This window comes from Panthera tigris, chromosome D4, assembly GCF_018350195.1.
Source record: "Panthera tigris isolate Pti1 chromosome D4, P.tigris_Pti1_mat1.1, whole genome shotgun sequence".
In the NCBI taxonomy this organism is placed as follows: Eukaryota; Metazoa; Chordata; class Mammalia; order Carnivora; family Felidae; genus Panthera; species Panthera tigris.
In genome coordinates this window covers 6344028-6360231 of record NC_056672.1, presented here as the reverse complement: position 1 = coordinate 6360231, position 16204 = coordinate 6344028, and the positions used below count along the sequence as shown (strand labels likewise).

The window sequence follows — 16204 nt, the reverse complement described above, 5'->3', positions numbered from 1 at the left end:
TTCAAATGGGAATTTTTAAGAACATATAACCCTTGTATCTCTCTAGGCTTGGGAAAGAGAAGTTCTACTCCCTGATTCCAATACCTGCAAAGGAGTCTATACTTCTTCCCTTCCTGTACCAAATCAGTCCCCACAGAGCTTGAGAGACAGTGATGTGCCCACAGAGCCCATGAGAGGAAAGGCTTGGGAAAGCACTGTTTCCAATATGCTCTGGGTCAAAGGCTCAAGAAGAAGGGACAGTGGCAGTGCTATTTTCTAGGGCAATAAAATCCAGAGTTCTGTGCGAACAGCATGGTGCTGGTGATTATTTAACAACCAGCTCTCCCGGAAAAAAAAAAAGCATATAAGTTTATTATGAACATAAGTTTATTATAAATTTTACTTATATAAAATAAATGTAGCACACAATTTATAAAAAAATAATAAAATGTTCTGTATACTTTATCATAAATTTCCCATAGCAAATTGATTCTCAGAATGTTTTTATTGTTTTTTTCCTGAAATATTATATTCATAGCTAATCTATAGTTGTAATTGATGAGAGAGTATAATTCCAACATGAATATTTGTTGGTATTTTCATTTATACTAATGAGTAGGACAAAAGTGGAAACAATAACATATGTTGGAATGTTATTTGTTTGAGAATGATGTAAACAACTTAGCTGAATCGCATAACAGTTTTTATTTTATTTTACTTTATTTGTTTATTTATTTATTTATTTTTCAGATAACAGTTTTTAAATGTTGGGAGAATATTTCCTCAACTGTTTGTGCTAGTCGCAGTGTAATAGCCATTGACACAACAAACATTTAAGCACAATCTACAGTATTAACATTTTCTTCTTCACTTCCTTCAGTCTAGACCATGTTGGCAAGCTTTCTTAAAAGGGCCAGACAGTAAATATTTTAGGCTTGTGGGACCTTATGTCTCTATTGCAGCCACTCAGCTCTGTTGTGGTAATGGGAATATATCCACAGACAATTCAGAAATCAATGGGCATGTCTGTGTTTTAATAAAACTTTATTTTCAAAAACATGTGGCCAGCCTGCAGGCCATAGTTTGCCAACCCCTGGCTTAGACAATCAACAAAATAGTAAGTCAAGCCTTGATTTGGTGTTTGCAGATTTCCATGTGTAAATATTCCCACCATGACCAACTTCAGGCTACCAATGGGATGCCACTGAAGTCAGGGTTGTATCTGTATCTTATTGTGTCTGTCTATTGTATCTGCATTTCTGCCATGCAGATACAGTAGATACACATAAAATAGATACACATAACTTAGGAGTACTGATAATAGTAAAATAATGAAAAACTGGTAAGTTGAGTATATATTACCATTGTTTTTAATAGAATTTAATATTATTTTTGTAATTTATTTAATTATAAGTTTATATAATTTAATTTTTAATAATGACTGTATTTAACAACCAGCTTACAAATTCCTGAAAATTTGATAGTTCACGTGAGCTGGTATGAGTTGACTCTAGCACACTGCTATGAGAGGGAGCAGATATGTTGGTCATTGGAAGCTCAGAGAGGGGTCTTGTCAAAATGCCCATAAATGAAGGGATCATAAGGAGAGGATCCTTGAACCAGAAGATGAATCAGAAATAGACTCTGCTTTATCAAAAACTGACCTTTCATTCTTTGGAGAAGGGTTCCATATCCTAAGTCATACTGGTAGGTGAAGACAAAGCCTAATGGAATGATAGGGAAGAGGAAGGCTGGCTTCTTCCTTCTTATTGCTCTGGTTCAAGAACAAAAAAGAATAAATATCAAGAATGGCATGTAGATACTTATCTCCATACTCAATGAAAAAAAATTACCTGCTTTTGGACGAATGTCCTCCATTTTAGAAGGTACTTAGTACGTTTGAGTATTTTACAGAAATAGAATTTTCTTACCCACAACCTCTCCCCAGAGTCTGCAATTCTCAAGAGCAGAGTCTATGACTTGCTCGTCTTTATTTGACATTGAGGCTCAGATTAATCATTTAAAAAATGGTTAAGTATTGCTATATCCCCCTTATGGATTGTGGAGATAAATTAGCAGAGGACTTCTTCTATCTTGGTATTAAGTCAGTCCTGTAACTTATAAAATGGAGAAAAGGATAGAAGAAATCTGAGACACTAGAGGTAGAATTAACTATTTCTACCCTGGTTCTACAGTTATCTCCAAGGACTAAGCTATAAGGGGTTACTGTTTTTACGTATACACTATTTGCAACAAAGTCCTATCTTGGTCAACTTGATAATGATATGTAATGTCAAAAGAAAAAATAAGTAAATTACTTAAGACAAGTTTAAAGTAAATAGCAAACATACCCAGCTGTTAAAGAGATGGCTGCAATGCCAAAAAAAGTTCCAAAATATTTGAGGAATTCTCGAGACCAAGCAATCTGCAAAGCCATCTGCCTTTCTCTCATTTCATTCTGCATCATTAGCTGTCTTTCCAGCTGAGGAAGAAACAAATAGCAAAGTCTGGTTACTCATCTTTTGATTTGGAGCACAGAGTTAATAATCTGCTCTTCCAAGGGATTTTCATTCTTCATTTGTTTTTATTCGTCTTTTTTTTTTTTTTTTTTTTTTTTAATCTCAATAGACTTTGACTGAAGTTCCTCTGGACAGCTATCCACAGCTGTCACCTTGGCAGTGAAATCTTCCTGGAATATATATACAGACTGGATATGATATTCTTCTTCTGTGTCCTCAGGTCTTGAATGCATGTGATCTGGAACTTTTATTCAACCCTAAAATATATGTTCAGCCTATTCTGTCACTTGTGAGGAAAGATCTATGTGCTTTTAAATGCAAGTACATCTTATTGGCCATTATTAGAAATTGCATTGAAATCATTTTTCTTTCCAAATTTATCTGGCTGCAAATTGACATTCACTTGATGTAGCAGGTCCATATCATTTTATGATATGATTGTAGAGGGGTTTTACTCTAAGACATCAATAGAGATTTTTCTTTGCCATAATCTTCTTTTTGCCTCAAGTGCTTTGTCACTTTAGTCAGTGTCTTTCGCTTCATTGGAGCAGAAAGCATATACAGCCCAGAGCACAAAAGGAGACTGGATTTCTGAAGGGATATTTAGAAAACACAAGAGAAGCAACTGTCTGACAGCCCATTATTTTGAGAAATTCAGATTCTTTTTTTAAAAATGTTTTTATTATTTATTTTTGAGAGCAAGAGACAGAGTGGGAGTGGGAGAGGGGCAGAGAGAGAGGGAGACCCAGGATCCAAAGCAGCTCCTGAGCTGTCAGCACAGAGCTGAACATGGGGCTCAAGCCCACGAACCGTGAAATCATGACCTGAGCTGAAGTCGGATGCTTAACCGACTGAGCCATCCAGGCACCCCAAGAAAGTCAGATTCTTGAGAGATAAAAGTTGTTTTTTAAATTCTAAAATCTTGGCACTGTGTATCATTAGCAGAATATAGAGGACAGCAAGCATAGAATTCATGATGTAAACCATAGGGTGGGAAGGAATGGGAAATAACGTGACTCCGTTTTCCCTTCTTGCTGCCTTTCTACTGTAAGAAGGAACTAGAAGAAGAAAGGGAGATTTTAGATTTAAAGATGGGGCTTGGCTCCTTGGCCCCTCTTAGGGGTTGAAACTCTGGAGGGTTGTGATGGATTTAGGGTTTGGGGATCCCCAGAGTGCACCTGTGGGCCTATCTTCTGTTGGGAATTCTGGCAAGGGACAACTGAAGTGGAGCAGAAATGGTTGCAAGGCAGATCTAGGCTTAGAGCAGACCTGAGAGAGGCCACTCAGTCTCCCTCAGCCGCCAGGGGGTATGGAGAATGTTTGCAGGGTTCCTGTGTCAACCTGAAGAGGGTCATAGAAGGTAGCTGACAATTGAAGGCAGGTCTGGGCTTACCAGATAGTCCACAAAACCTAGAGCCTGGGGACTCCTTAACAGACACTCAGGCAGGGGCCATAAACCACGTGCTGGGTAGGGAAAGTGGCTGGATATCAGGGGAATAGCAGCATCCTAGAGTCCAGAGATGATGGCCAAGCCAACCTGAAACATGGCTGAATACCCTTCGAGGAAATAACCTGGAGCTGCCCAGGTTGATCAAACAGGAAATAACAGCAGAAAAGCCTCCTCCAGCCAGAGTGTTTTGTGTACATGATTAGTTAGCATGTGAAATGCATCCTTGCTATATTACTTATTCAAAAACTTACATGATAGTTCATAGTATCCCCCCCAAAGTGATGTAGATGCATCAATTAATCATTTGTGTTGTTATCAAAATGCAGCTGAATCCAATCATGAAACAGATGAACACAAGATCAGTGGTTCTGAATCGTACCTGCACATTGTGAGCCTCTCAGGAACTTTTCAAAATCCCAATGCCCAGGCCCACACCCCGGACCAGTGAAACTAGGATCTGGAGTGAGGACCAGTCATTAATATTTTTTAAAGGTTGCCAGGTAATTCCAGTGTGCAGCTAGGATTGAGAACCACTGCCTGAAAAAATTCACAGCCTAGGTTTTCCCAACCAAAGATCAAGCTGAAATATCAGTCTGAAAACTGATCCTCTGGGAATTCTCAAAAGATTGGGAACAGAGGGCTTTGTAAGGTTGGTGGAACTAATCTGTATGGCACTGTCGTGGTGGAAAGGTGACACTGCATTTGCCAAAGACCTTTAAACTTCACGCACAAAGAGTGAATCGCATTGTATGCAGTAATGAAGCATCCTGGATGGGATCGTGGGACAGAAAAGGAAATTAGGGAAAAACTAATGAAATTTGAATATGGAATTTATTTAATAGTGATATACCAATGTTAATTTCTTAGTTGTGACAGTTAAAATAATGTTAGATATTAACTGTAGAGTATACTAAGTATGGGGTATTCAAGAACCCTGTCCTCTTTTTTTTTTTTAAGTTTATGTATTTTGAGAGAGATGGACAGTATGAGTGGGGGAGGCAGAGAGAGAGAGAGAGAGAGAGAGAGAGAGAGAGAGAGAGAGAGAGAGAGAGAAAATCCCAAGCAGGCTCTGCACTGTCAGAGCGGAGCTGGATGCAGGGCTCGAACTCACAAAACCGTGTGACCATGACCTGAGCTGAAACCAAGAGTCAGACGCCTAACTGACTGAGCCACCCAGGCGCCCCTGTCCTCTTTTTCTATAAAACTAAAGCTGTTCTAAAATGTAAGTTTATTTTAAAAATGGTTATGAACAAATCTTATTTTATGTGTCTCTTCTAATAAGAATAGAGGCATTCATCTCTGTATATCATAAATTGTGATAATCAGTAAGACTGTGTATCTACAATAAACTCTGAGCCTAGCATTAAAAAAAAATCTATGCATACCCTCTCTGTGGGCAAAAAAATTCCTGATGAAAGACATCACTGAGCTATAATTTTAATTACCAATTAAGTTTATTAATTATCTCATGCTTCATAAATTATGCTTAAAATCGTAGGCCTAGATCTAAATACATTTCAAACTTCAAATTAATTAATGAATTTTATTAACAAACTTTTTCAGCAGCCATAAGGGATAATTCTATTAATTTACCAATAATAGGCATCATGTAAATAAATGTACATTCATTTTCACCCTTCTTCCCCAAATATTGACACATAAGAAATACGAGAAAAAGAGAACATGTACAGTAAGTTTCCTTAGCAGTTTTTTTAATTAAAATAATTTTTTTTTATTGTTTATTTTTGAGAGATAGAGACAGAGCGTGAGTAGGGAAGGGGCAGAGAGAGAGGGAGAGACAGAATCTGAAATAGGCTCCAGGCTCTGAGCTGTCAGCACAGAGCCCGATGCAGGGCTTGAACCCACGAACCGTGAGATAATGACCTGAGCTGAAGTTGGATGCTTAACTGACTGAGCCACCCAGGCACCCCTCCTTAGCAGTTTTTAACCCAAATCATAAATGTAAAATTCTTCATCCTATTTTAAAAGAATTTTAGATCTTTTTATAATAATAGGGTTTTTTTTGTCTCTTATTTTTGGTATTGCTTTACAAAACAATTTGAAATTAGAATGTTACTTCTTATGATTTCAGACTCTAATGTTCTTATAGGTTTATGTGATACTAGTTTAACAGTTATAGAACCACAATTCATTTTAAAGAGAACATAATAAAAGGGAACTAGCCTATTAAAAATAATTGTAATAGGGCACCTGGGTGGCTCAGTCGGCTAAGTGTCTGACTTCAGTTCAGGCCATGATCTCACGTTTGTGGGTTTGAGCCCCACGTTAGGCTTTGTGCTGACAGATCAGGCCCTGGAAGCTGCTTCGGATTCTGTGTCTCCCTCTCTTGCGGCCCCTCTTCCACTCATGCTCTGACTCTGTCTCTCTCTCCCTATCAAAAATAAATGAACATCAAAAAAATTTTTTTAATTGTACATAGTAGTAGCAACCATATCCTGACTACATTCATAAAACTGTTATATCTGCTCTTTCTTGTGTATTTTATTTAATTTTAATTAATTTATTTATTTTAGAGAGAGAGTGCATGGGCAAGTGTGGGAGGGACAGAGAAAGAGAGACTCTCAAGCAGGCCCCATGCCCAGCACAGAGCTGGACACGGGGCTCCATCTCACGACAGTGAGATCATGACCTGAGCTGAAATCAAGTCGGTCGCTCAGCTGACTGGGCTACCCCAGGCAACCCCCTCTTGTGTATTTTAATTCTTCAGTTTCTGTGTTTATATATATATTTATATTATACATATATATTTTTAAATAAATATATATTTAACATATTAATATATTTAATTGTTATATTTAAATAATTTAATAAAATATATTTTATATTTTATATAAAAATATATATTTAAGCTTTATCTATCTATTTATTTATTTAGAGAGCACATGAGCAGGGAAAGAGGAGAGAGAGAGTCCCAAGCCAACTCTGGACTGCCAGAGAGGAGCCAGCTGCAGGGGCTCAGTCCCACGAACCGTGAGATCATGACCTGAACTGAAATCAAGAGTCAGACACTTAACCAATTGAGCCACCCAGGCACCCCTCTTTGTTTAAAAAATATTAAGAACAGTCACAAAATTACTGACCTCAGTAATTTATCAATCTCTTGAGTTTCAGAAGGGACAATTACATAAAGTTCCACAGACCACTTAATGCAAGTTTCCCCTTAATACAATAATAAAGTGATTAAATTTCACTTGGATGCAGAAAATATTTTCAGAGCTCAAAGAAGGCAATGACATTGTCCTATAAATTATTTTCATTGCATTTTTTTCCATTGAAGCCTTTTCTATTTTTGAGAAATAATTAGACCAATCTTGAAAAAATTCAGTTACTTCTGTCTTTTTAGTTTCCAGTGGCCTTTTAACTTATGCATAATATAGTCCCAAGTAACAGAAAAGTTGTGTTTTTATTTCCTTAATTGGGCAATGCCAAAAAGAATTCTGTGTCCTGTCACAAAAGAAGTTTTTTTTTTTTTTTATCAGAATTGAAAATATTTCATATTCGTCGGGGCCTTTGTTAAATTAACAGAGACATCATTGATACCCCCTAAACTAAAAGCAAAATCAGAATTTCAGATAAATAGAACATAAACTAAGATTGCTAACATGAAGCATCTGTAATGAAAACTGTAACAAGTAGATTTATCTTTAATTGGCTCTACCGATAGATATATTTTAAGTTTATTTATTTTGAGAGAGAGAGAGAGAGAGAATGAGCAGGGGAGGGGCAGAGAGAGAGGGAGACAGAGAATCCTAAGCAGGCTCTGCACTGTTGTTTCAGAGTCCAATGTGGGGCTCAAAACCAGGAACTATGAGATCATGACCTGAGCTGAAATCAAGAGTCAACTGACTGAGCCACCCAGGTGCCCTGCTCTACAGATATTTTAAATGCTCAACATCCAGTAAATAGTTTGGGGAGAATCCAGAAAGGAAAATGAGTAATAAATTCAAGTTTTTTACAAAAAAAAAAACTATTTTTTTGGTCAATGACTTATGAAAGTAACTGAACATAAACAAAATCACAGTAGTATTTAGAAGCTTAAAAGCTTTGCTTACAGCATCTTGTTACATATCTTCCAATAAAGATTAAACACAATTAAATCCATTCTTCCTCTCAAATGTTTGAAAACAGTAAGGTCTCCCTAAATAAAAGATAAGAATGCAAGTTTGGCAAAAACCTTTTATGTTAAGTTATGGATTCCAAAATAAATGGAATCTCCCCAATGAGATCAGAAGATGCTAACAAGATAAGCAGAGCCTGGGAAAGAACAAAAGACCTTTGACCTTCTCAGCCATTGTCTAAAAGTCTTTTAAGATCACTCCTAACTGTGTCTGGTACTGAAATTGAAGACAATTCCACAACTTAAGTAAAAAACAATATGGGCGTTTTCTTTTATCCTGGTTTTCCTCATTTTAAAGAGGACATATTTCTTAGTTTGATAATTAATGTTTCACTTTGTCGATCCTAACTGTGCACAAAACTAAAACCTCTATAATACGTAGAACTAAGAATCTTAGAACCAAAATATGTTTCAAAAAATAAAATCAGAAAATCCTTAAGAAATTGCAGGATGCTTATTTTTACTTCATTGTGGACACTGATTTGCTAATTGTGACATACGATTGAGGATATACGATTCGCTAATAATAGTAACGTGGCTCATGAGGTGCTAAGCACTGTACTCGTTTACATACATTGCCTTTCCCACAAAACCCTATGAGGTTGGTCTATGAGTTGAAAAAAAGGGAATCCATTCCAACTAGTAGTTTAAACAAAATGACAATTATTGCAGGGTATCTCGCAGCTTAAGAATTTCTGGGGGAGCAGGGAAAATCAGTCTGCATTCTGTACTGTCAGGAACAACACAACCAGGAGAATGCTCGGCCAGAACATGCGACTCTTCTGGGGGAACCCCACAGCTACTGTCTCCTGTCACATACTTGGGTCCAAATGCTGAAACTCCACCTCCACATTCCCAAAATACCAGTCACTTCTACAGTGGTTACTAGAAGATCCAGTGTCTTCTTGGAGCTTTACACTGCCCACATCTACCTCCAGAGTCTCCCTCAGGCATGCCCTACCTGGCAGAACTAGGTTAGATATGAAACCCAGCTGCAAGGGAGTCTGGGAAACTTGCCTTTGACTTTTCCAGCCTCTGTTGTATCCGCAGGCACTTGATAAGGGAGTTGGAATGGAACAGAAGTTAAACAATCCAGTCAATATTAACGGCCACAGGAGGTATTATCTAGTTTACAGTTGAGGAAACTGAGGTTCACAGTTTGAGTGATTTCCCCTGTGGCCTCAGTTATTAAATAGCAGACCTGGGATTCTAACCCAGACCTGCCTGTCCCAAAGTCCAAATTTTCAGTCTACTGTTAAGTATACTGAAGTATCAAGTCAGTATAGAAAATAGGGGTGAATGGCAGGGTATGTGATCATCATCTGAAAAACCTTTAGCTTTCCATATATTTGATGCCATAATTTTAGAAAGATTGCATAAAGAGCTCTCAATTGACCTGGGATACAGACTGACCTGAATATTCTGTTTAAATCTCTTTGAAAGAACCTCAACAACTCACTGCCTCCAATTTCTTACCAGCATTTCATGCTCCCCTCTCCTCAGTGATTTCGGTAACTACCACTCTCTGAATGTGAGCATTTCATGGTCCTTACAAGACGCCCTTTTCAGTGCCACGGCGGATTTCTCAGAGAACCAGTAGCCACCACCACTTCCGAATAATGACCAGGGTCTGCAGACTTGACTGTCTAAACATTTCTTTGAGATGTGACCTCCCCTGTCCTGTTGCACAGGCATGGGTTTGGGGCTCTGGGATCTCTCCCTGAGAGAGAACAAAGCCAGCCCATGGCTTTGTAAGGAAAATAGTGTCTGTGCTCGAGATGAGGGCAGAACAGGGAGCAACGGAAGTTCTGAAAGGTCAAGACCTGCTCCCCTTCTGTAGACAGGATACAAAAGGAAAAGGAAACTCGTAAGAGCAGATGAGCACTGGAGCCTTTGCCAGAAACGGTCCTTCAGATCCTCTATTTGTTTACTTTGCCCCCAGAATTTCCTGCTTGGTCATCTTCTCTTGGTCTTCCAGTTCCTGGTGATACCATCTCTTCCTGATGACTTCTGAATTCTAAATCTCCATCCTAGAACTCTCTTCAGTGGTAGATCCTATTTCCAGCTGCCTTCTGGGGACCTCCCCTGGGAGAGGGATGGGCAGGTCTTACCGTAATATCTCTGCATACGTCCTGAATCCAGTCTCTTTCTTCCGTGCTGCCTTTGTTCCAGCTCCAGCCCAGAGCATCATTACTCATCAAAAAAAGTACAGCGTTACCGCCATCTGTGTTCTCTGGTCCTAGTTTCTTCCCCAACCTGTCCCTTTTTTAATACTTGTCTTTTTATATTTGTTTATATTCTTGTCTTAAAACGATTCTTATATTACTTTCCTGCTGAAAAACTTCCACTGGCTCTTTAGTTCCTAGACATGATGTAGCCTTTTAAAATCCTATTCTGTTTCGCCTCTAGGGCTTTGTGTCCTGCCACCCTTGTCCTAGACACCAGCCACCAGCCTTCACCTGTGTCAGGCATTTTCCCCTTTCCACACATTTTTGTTTATGGAAAGAGACAGACTTTGGGATTGCGTGGACTAGGTTCACATTCCAGTTACATCACTTACTTGCTGTGTGATTGTGGGAAAGACCCCTGAATGCCTTAACTCAAATTCCTCTATCTCCAGGAGCAACATTAGCTGCCTTACAGGGCTGCTCTCCTAAATCCCACGGCATATTTGCAAGGGCTGGTGCACCACGGGCACTGGTATGTGTTAGCCTCTTTGTCTTGCTGTTTCCTCTCATCTCCTGTCCTTGGTGGTTACCTAGATTTAGAGACTTACTCTTTTCCTTTCTTCGCTCTCTCTTCCCTGGAGAGTTTACCTGTTTTCCTGACTTGAGAGTTTATCTTTGCAGGAGGCCCTCACATCTCTTTCCGGAGTGCTGTCTACTCACTGAGCAATGCTGCCAGCTGCAGCCATCTCTCTAGCATTCCTGGCACTACCCTGAATTCAATACCACCTGCATTTCCATCGTGGTTCCTCCAGACCAGCTCCTTGTCTTCCTCAGAGGCGCCGTGATTCTCCCAGGGGAATGAAAACTTTTATTTCATTTTCAACTTACTCCCCTTCTTGTTCCCCCCAAGTTCTAGTTAGTCCAGAAATCCCACCCACTTTTCTTTCAAAATTTCCCCTTTTCTCCATTCTTGCTGCCTCCCCTGCTAGCCTTATATGTCTAGACTGCGGTATATGTCTATTAACGAAGGCACTGTGGCACAGAGGCCACAGTAGACACCAGGGCCAGGCTGCCTGCCAGGGAAGCCTAGTTCCATTACTTGCAAGCTGTCTGGATTTTGGTGAGTTCTTGCATCTTTCTGCGCCTCAGTTTTCTCATCTGTAAAATGGAGCAAATGACAGTGCCTACCTTTTAGAGTTGTTATAAGTATTCAATGAGCAAATACATGCAGAGGTCTAGAGCAGAGCTTTAATAAGGGTTAAACAAAAGTTAGTTGCCATTATTTGCCTAGAAAATAGATACAGAATTGTAAGATTGATTATTTGTAAATATCGATTCTGCCCCTGGTGCTCCCCTCCTCGAAAACTTCTAATGCTTCTATTTTTGCCTCTCTGCTCAGTTTTCCAGGTCCTTCAGACCATATCTGTGCCCCAGGATGTCCTAACCTTGTTGTCTGCTGCAGCCCCTCCCAGCTTTGGTCAGCCTGGCCTCCTACAGTTTTCTAGGTGGGACTCCACTCATCTCTTCCCAGCCCTGTGACCTACGTGAGTCACGACATATGTATGCTCTAGTTTTCTCATCTGTAAAATGGGGATAATAATAGTACCTACCTCGTGGGTTTACTTTTTTATGGGGCTAAAAAGAAATTATGTATATAGAGCATCTTTTTTTTTTTTTTAAACATGCCTGTGGTTGGTGGAGGAAAGGATGTTTGTATGGGAAGAGCAGAAGCAGCTTTACACAGTATCAGATGGAAATACATTTCTGTAAATCTTGAAGCCTAGGGAAGTAAAAATATGTTTCAGGAGAAAAAGACAAAATTTGCACACAAGTGACAATATGATTCCTAAAAGCTAATGGTTATTGAGCCATTTACTCCTTGTAACAGTCTGTTTGGCAGAGGTAACAAACATCCCCATTTTTCCAAAAGAGGAAACTGAGGGGTAAGAATGATTAGGTAACTTGCCTGTATCTGTAGTTCTGTTTGTACTGGGTTTTCTTTTACCTCTTAGATGAAGAAACTGTAGCTCAAGAAGGTTAAAAGGCACGTGCAAGTTTGCCAAATGAGTAGTTGGCAGGGCGCAAGCTCCTTCTCTGGACTGTTGATCCATTGTTCTCAGTGAAACCTATCTTCCGTACTATTTATTTTCAGATAATAAGTCCCATGTTCATTTAGTAATAGAAAAATGTTTTATACAACCTAATTCATAAGATGTTTAGTTTACTGCAAATGTAACTTAACCCAACAATAATCAATAACTTCTTTATAGTATGGGCTTTAAATGTTGTAATATCTAGTTATTAATGGGGTTGCTGCAATGTCCCAAAGATTAGCCCAGCATCGTAATTTTTGTCAGTTGATGAGGACAGGCCAAAAAATAAGAAATGCAGAAACGCTACATTTTCAGCAATATTAGGAATCATCTGTTCATATTTAAAAGCATTATCCTGAGGTACCTGGGTGGCTCAGTTGGTTAAGCCTCTGACTTCAGCTTAGGTCATGATCTTGCAGTTTGTGGGTTCAAGCCCCATGTCAGGCTCTGTGCTAATGGCTCAGAGTCTGGAGCCTGCTTTGGATTCTGTCTCCCTCTCTCTCTCTGGCCCTTTCCTGCTCATCCTCTCTCTCTCTCTCTCTCTCTCTCTCTCTCTCACTCTTTCTCTCTCTCTCAAAAATAAACATTAAAAAATAAAAATAAATAAAAAATAAAAGCATTATCCTGAGGACTGAAATATACTCCTTCTAGTAAGAAATTTGCAAAAGATTTCTAACCATTTTAACAGACATTTGTCTAAAAACTATATACTGCTTTTACTGCAGTATGTGGTATAAATGCTGCTGCCTTCATAATAGAATATAGCAAACCAAAGTAGTTTGGTTATTTATTTATGAATTTAGTTAGCTAGTAGTTACATACCTTTTTTCTAGGTTTGAACATTAGGAACCTTCTTTTAGTAAAGACATAGACTCATCATTAGCTCTCCTGGGCTGTAATCCAGCTGTGCTGTCATAGTTCTCTGAGTGGTCCCAGGCCTCTGCATCTATTTTCTGTCTCCTCCTGTATCAAGTGCTTATTTCTCACTCTTAGTAGTAAATCCTCTTCTAAGCACCAGTGTCTCCTGGTTCCCTTTCTTCTCTTTCTCCCCCTCTCAATGATCTGTTGCTTTTGATTGTCTTAGGGGCAGTAAGAGAGCAAAGCTTGTTAGAACTGTGTATAAAGTAGAAGTACATATGGGGCGCCTGGGTGGCTCAGTCGGTTAAGCGGCCGACTTCGGCTCAGGTCACGATCTTGCGGTCCGTGTGTTCGAGCCCCGCGTCGGGCTCTGTGCTGGCAGCTCAGAGCCTGGAGCCTGTTTCGGATTCTGTGTCTCCCTCTCTCTCTGACCCTCCCCCGTTCATGCTCTGTCTCTCTCTGTCTCAAAAATAAATAAACGTTAAAAAAAAAATTAAAAAAAAAAAAAAGTAGAAGTACATAAATTTCTAATGAGGACCTGATAGGGACATCCTATGAGTATGTTATACTTATTACAATTATTATAATAATTATATATATTATATGTATACAATTGTATATAAATATAACTGTTATAATTATTAATAACAATTGTTATAATTATTTGGTTCTTTTGTCTTTAAGTTATTTCTCCTTGTTTCCTCATCATGTGCCAGACAAGAAGTTGTCAGATACATGACTTTGGTCTAATGAGATGCTATTACAGTCACAATAAAATGGAGAATAATATTGTTTAACACCTCTTACCATGATAGCCAGGAAATTTGCAAAGTATTTATTTTCAGGATATGAGCCAAAGCAAAAGAGAAGTAAAAAAAAAAAAAAAAAAAAAAGATAACACTAACCACACTGAATACAACTATAACCATGTAGATATTCTTTATTTAGTTTCCTTTCTGTCTTCTCAATGGTAGTGCTTCTAATCCTACATGTTGATGTCTTCAGGGAATCCTGAAACTGAAGGTCTTTATCCAATAAAAAGTACTTTTGTCCTTTCATGTAGTTTTATTACATTCAGAAATGTTCTAAATCTAAAATAATTATTCCAAAATACTTCAGCAGATGGAGAATCCAAGCAAGAAACAAGAGTCATTAAAGGCTGTGCTGAGCAAAGACTTTCCCACCTGGCTGGCAGGAGTTTTTAAAACATTTTTTTGACAGGGGCACCTGGGTGGCTCAGTCGGTTAAGCGTCTATGACTCTTGAATCTGGCTCAGGTCATGATCTCACAATTCACGGGTTCAAGCCCACATCAGGCTCTTCACTGGCAGCATGGAGCCTGCTTGGGATTCTGTCTCTCCCTCTCTCTGCCTCTCTCTCTCTCTCTCTCTCTCTCTCTCTCTCTCTCTGTCCCCCTCAAAATAAATAAATAAAGTTAAAAAATAAATAAAACATTTTTTTTTGACAAGCTGATTCTAAAATTCCCTCGGAGGAGGAAATATACTACAACATGGATGAAACTCAGAATTATTATACTTTGTGAAAGAAGCCAGACAGATACAGTACTGTATAATTCCATTTGTTTGAAATGTCTAGAAAAAGCAGATCTATAGAGACAGAAGGTAGATTAGTGATTTTCCAGGTGGGGTGTTGGGATCCAAGACTTACTGTAAATGAGCACAAGGGAATTCTGGAGATGATGGAAATGTTCTAAAACTGGATTATGGTGATGGTTGCAGAATACTATAAATGTACTAAGAATAACTGAATTGAATCCTTACAATGGGTAGATTTTATACTATGTCAATTATACCTCAGCAAAGGTGTTTAAAAAAAAAAAGAAATGGGACAGACTACCCTTTCAGCATTAGTCATGATAGGTAAGTGACAGCATGTGTTTATTTAAGTTTTTTTTTACTGTTTATTTAATTTTGAGAGAGAGACAGAGTGTGAGCAAGGACAGGGGCAGAGAGAGAGGGAGACACAGAATCTGAAGCAGGCTCCAGGCTCTGAGCTGTCAGCACAGAGCCTGACACGGGGCTCGAACTCGCAAACTGTGAGATCATAACCTGAGCCGAAGTTGGATGCTTAACCGACTGAGCCACCTAGGTGCCCCAGCATGTGTTTATTTTAAATCATTATAAAAAATAAGAAAGATATGTGGTTATATAGTTGCCTGACTTCGTAATTCTTCCTGTATCTTAAAAAGGCCTTTTGTATTCCACTCTCAGTAAATTATTCAAAAACATCTGAACCACTTGGTAAGGAATAATTCTAGTCAGATGCAAAAAATTATAAATAATTTTATAATAAAACATTCCATCTTTACATTTATAAAAGAAGAAAGGAAAAACTGTTTAGCATTATATATATATATTCCTTTTCACAAATCATTACTTTCAAGCATTATATTCCATATTTTTCTATTCTCATACCAAAACACACCAGGTTTTCCTTGAGAGGTGGGAAGAATATTGGGTTTTTTTGCTCAGTAAATGTTTCTGTATTTTCTTCAAGTTTTCTTATGTCTGATACTAATATCACCGTCCTTGAGTATTAGATGCTTACTTGCCCTATAGACGTGCCATATACACCATAGTAAATTTTTGGTCAAGAGGGTGAGTTGAAGTGATCTGCCTTCCTTTAAAACATTGCTCAGATATCAGCCCATCACCATTTTTTACAGGGTATTTGGGGAGCTCAGTTTGTATGGTTGTTAACCTGGATATTCTTTTATTTAGAAGAAAATATGTTTGCACAATAACTAAAATCAGAATCCAATTAATATCAGAAAGTTAATATAGCGACATAATTGCTAATAGGAAGAATTCATGGGGTAGGTCATCTCCAGTTCTTATGAATTTTTGGCAAACCTTATATTGGAAGTTTCTTATTTAAACCTGATTTCAGTATAAAGACAGAAGTAGGCTGTAGAAAGAATCCATTATTTAGTTTCCTGTTTCTGGGAAATAATACTTCCAATATTCATGTTCACATGTG

General features: G+C 38.4%; 1 protein-coding gene across 5 annotated transcripts in view; it reads right to left on the bottom strand.

The window, feature by feature from the left end:
* The window catches only part of PLGRKT (plasminogen receptor with a C-terminal lysine), a 60283-nt gene that overhangs the window by 19750 nt on the left and 24329 nt on the right, over positions 1–16204 (bottom strand). For all 5 annotated transcript variants that reach the window (XM_042964207.1, XM_042964205.1, XM_042964204.1 and 2 more), the window contains 2 exons: positions 2331–2461; positions 1644–1753 (listed from right to left, as the gene is read on the bottom strand). In XM_042964207.1, coding sequence (XP_042820141.1) covers positions 1644–1753; positions 2331–2461 — 241 coding nt within the window. The remainder of the gene's footprint in view (positions 1–1643; positions 1754–2330; positions 2462–16204) is intronic.